Source organism: Salvia hispanica, chromosome 5, assembly GCF_023119035.1.
Source record: "Salvia hispanica cultivar TCC Black 2014 chromosome 5, UniMelb_Shisp_WGS_1.0, whole genome shotgun sequence".
Taxonomy (NCBI): domain Eukaryota; kingdom Viridiplantae; phylum Streptophyta; class Magnoliopsida; order Lamiales; family Lamiaceae; genus Salvia; species Salvia hispanica.
The window spans coordinates 36,679,787-36,682,762 of NC_062969.1; the positions used below are offsets into that span (position 1 = coordinate 36,679,787).

The following is a 2,976-nucleotide window of genomic DNA, read 5'->3' on the forward strand; positions in this document are numbered from 1 at the left end:
GTCCCCTAAAAATAGATATTTCTGAAACAGTATGAGTTTTAATACAAAATTGGAAAAGTAAGAGTGAGATAGAAAGAAAAGTGTGTTAATGAAAAATGAGTCCCATCTCATTACAGAAAGAAATTAAATCTTAAAGAGAAAGTTTCTATTTTTAAGAGATGGACCAAAAATGAAAGAGTTTCTATTTTTAGGAGACGGATAGAGTAAATCACTAATTTATTCTAGGCGTGGACATGATAGAGCACACGATGGATATTACATTTGTGATGAACAAGGCAAACAGGAAACAACATGAAGACATACTTAGAACAAGGCAAACAGGAAACAACATGAAGACATACTTAAAAAATCTCTGAAAACTTTGAATTCTAGCAAACTAAACCAAGCATATAGAAACCCAAAAAAAAATTAATAACAACACTAGGAAATAAATTGATCGGAGAGTAGAAAATGTGCCTCCCTTTAAACAAGTTGCAAGTTCTAACATTATCAACAGAGAATCCGTTCGTATGCAAATCCGTCAAAAGTAAAATAGAAAATACACATGCGAGTAGCCCCCACACAATTAATAATATTGAATTAAATTAATGTAATGCAAGTTAAGACAAACTAGTGTAGAAAATCCTCGTACACAATTGAAGATTCTGCATATGTTTATATAAATATGCATTAACATCATAATAAGACCTAAATCAAGAGTAGACAGAAAGGCAGAGAGTGGAGATCGAGGGGCTAGCTAGTTTTTCTGTTGGATGCTATAAATAGTTCCCACCACCATCAAATTCATTCACAAATTCATTAACCCATCTTCTTCTTCTTCTTCTTCTTTGCTTTCTTCAATGGCTGCTTCAGTCCCTCACAATTACCACTGCTTCGATTACCCCAGTCTTCTCCCTAACAACGGAGAAACCTCCTCAAACATGTTCAACTCCAACATGCAGCTGCTGCAGCTTCCGTTGCTGAGCTACGACGTCAATTCCCCGGTTTCAGTCGCGTCTTTTCCCGACGTCCAATTTGGCCTTGCTTCCGATTATATGGTCGTTCCTCAGATGGACACCGGCTTTCGTGATTTCTCCGTCTCTGATTACAATCAGAGCCAAGTTTTTGATTCCGGATCGGAAGAGTGTAGTGGATCAGTCTGGCCACCTTACAATCCCTTGCTTGCTGAAAATTGGGTTTGATTTCCAAACTCTATTTCTGTATACGCAACTGAGAACCGTATCAGTTCACATATACATTAATATCAGTTGGCATCACTGAATATATCAGGACCTGATATATTTTGTGACGCCAAGTCGCCAACTGATATTAATATATCATAGAACTGATGTGATTTTCAGTTCCAAAAATTCTCATTTTAACAAACTTCTCATTGGAACCACTTTGCTAAATTAAATTATGTTTTAATTTAGGGGATACAAGGGAAAGATGCGACAATGGCGGAGGAGAGCGATCAGGTGAAGGTGGGGAGATATTCAGCTGAAGAAAGGAAGGACAGAATTGTTAGATACTTGAAGAAGAGAAACCAGAGAAATTTTAACAAGACCATCAAGGTGAGAATGTCAAATTAATATTTGGTTGAGATTTAGTCTCTAGTTATGTATTTATTAGAATTTAATTATTTATTGATCACTGCTATATATAAACTGAATTTTGGTAATTATAAATATGGTGGTGGTGCAGTATGCGTGTCGTAAAACCCTAGCAGACAAGCGTGTTCGAGTTCGTGGGAGATTTGCCAAGAACAATGAAGCTGAAATATTGATGGACTCACAACAAAACAATTCATTTCACCAAGATGATGAGGACTATTGGTTGCAAGCAGCCATGGACAATCTTGCCCACTTTCCTTATTTAGCCACCTAGAACCTTGGAATTTTATCCATATTGGTGCTGTCACAATTAATAACTCTTTGCTGTTTATTGTATAAATTGAATTGCATGTCTCGTATTAATCGAAAATGATTAACGAGGAGTACTATATTAGCAGTCAGTTTTATTCCAATATAATTCTACGTACTTATGCAATCTTTGTAGTTTTAATTGACTACTTTCCATACCAATTAATCTCTAATTAGTTCTAAGCCACGAATCCAATGCTATAAAGTCTTGAAATGATGATGAGCATATAAGGACTAACTTTTGTGGTTGTGATCGATCCCTTGATTTGATTTTTATTCCACTCACATCCACTTCCATATCTATATAGCCATATTTATATATGTATACATCTAGGCTTAGCCAATCCATTCATCAAATTTAAATTCGATTTGAAATATTTATCCATATATTAGTGGATTCATTTGGCATGCCCAGATGCCCTTACCATTTTCCAATTCACGAGAACTCCAAACTTTCAAGTATCTAATTGAGAGCTAATAAATTCAACATTCCACTGCACATTTGAAAAGGAAATAAAGCATCTGACTTTTAACAATTAGGTCAAGAATAGAATACAAAGTACAATTCACCATCATCAAATGCCAAGGCCAAGTTACATGCTCCCTCCATCCATCCCAACAAAGGTAGTTGAGTCGTATTCTTTTTGGATTGTTACAAGCAGGTTGAGTCATTTCTTTTTATGGCAAAAACTTTATCCTCTCTCACATTTTATTCTATCTTACGTTATTCACTCTTTTACTTTACTCTCATTACTCTAATCCTTTAACACATCAATTTCTTAAATCTCGTGTCCAAAAGAAATGTCTCAACTACCTTGGGACGGAGAGAGTATATATAAAAGGGCGCAAGACGTTTAGCAACGTGGAAACCAGAAAAATGGAGTACTAGTATTTAAATATTAAGCATTTACAACATTATTCACATGCATGTGTTTCTGCACTATCCACAAACATATATACACATAGAAAAGCACTTACAATATTCATATTTATTTTTCCTTACAAATTACGAATAAAACTAAAATCATAATTCAATTAAAAATAACAAAACATAAGTATAAAAATTTAAAAAATA

At 34.6% G+C, this 2,976-nt stretch overlaps 1 protein-coding gene across 1 annotated transcript; it reads left to right on the top strand.

The window, feature by feature from the left end:
- Nucleotides 1–839: 839 nt before the first annotated feature.
- Nucleotides 840–2,028, top strand: LOC125186534. The gene is made up of 3 exons (XM_048082914.1): nt 840–1,175; nt 1,413–1,553; nt 1,684–2,028. Exons 1-3 carry the CDS (start codon nt 840–842, stop codon nt 1,864–1,866), a joined length of 660 nt encoding a protein of 219 aa, XP_047938871.1. The 3' UTR covers nt 1,867–2,028.
- The last annotated feature ends 948 nt before the right edge of the window (nt 2,029–2,976 follow it).

Excerpts from the sequence above, each read along its gene's own strand:
- LOC125186534 (XM_048082914.1), top strand. The coding sequence starts at position 840 with ATGGCTGCTTCAGTCCCTCACAATTACCACTGCTTCGATTACCCCAGT. Across the intron at positions 1,176-1,412 it reads CCTTGCTTGCTGAAAATTGG|GGGATACAAGGGAAAGATGC; the intron begins GTTTGATTTCCA and ends GTTTTAATTTAG. Across the intron at positions 1,554-1,683 it reads ATTTTAACAAGACCATCAAG|TATGCGTGTCGTAAAACCCT; the intron begins GTGAGAATGTCA and ends GTGGTGGTGCAG.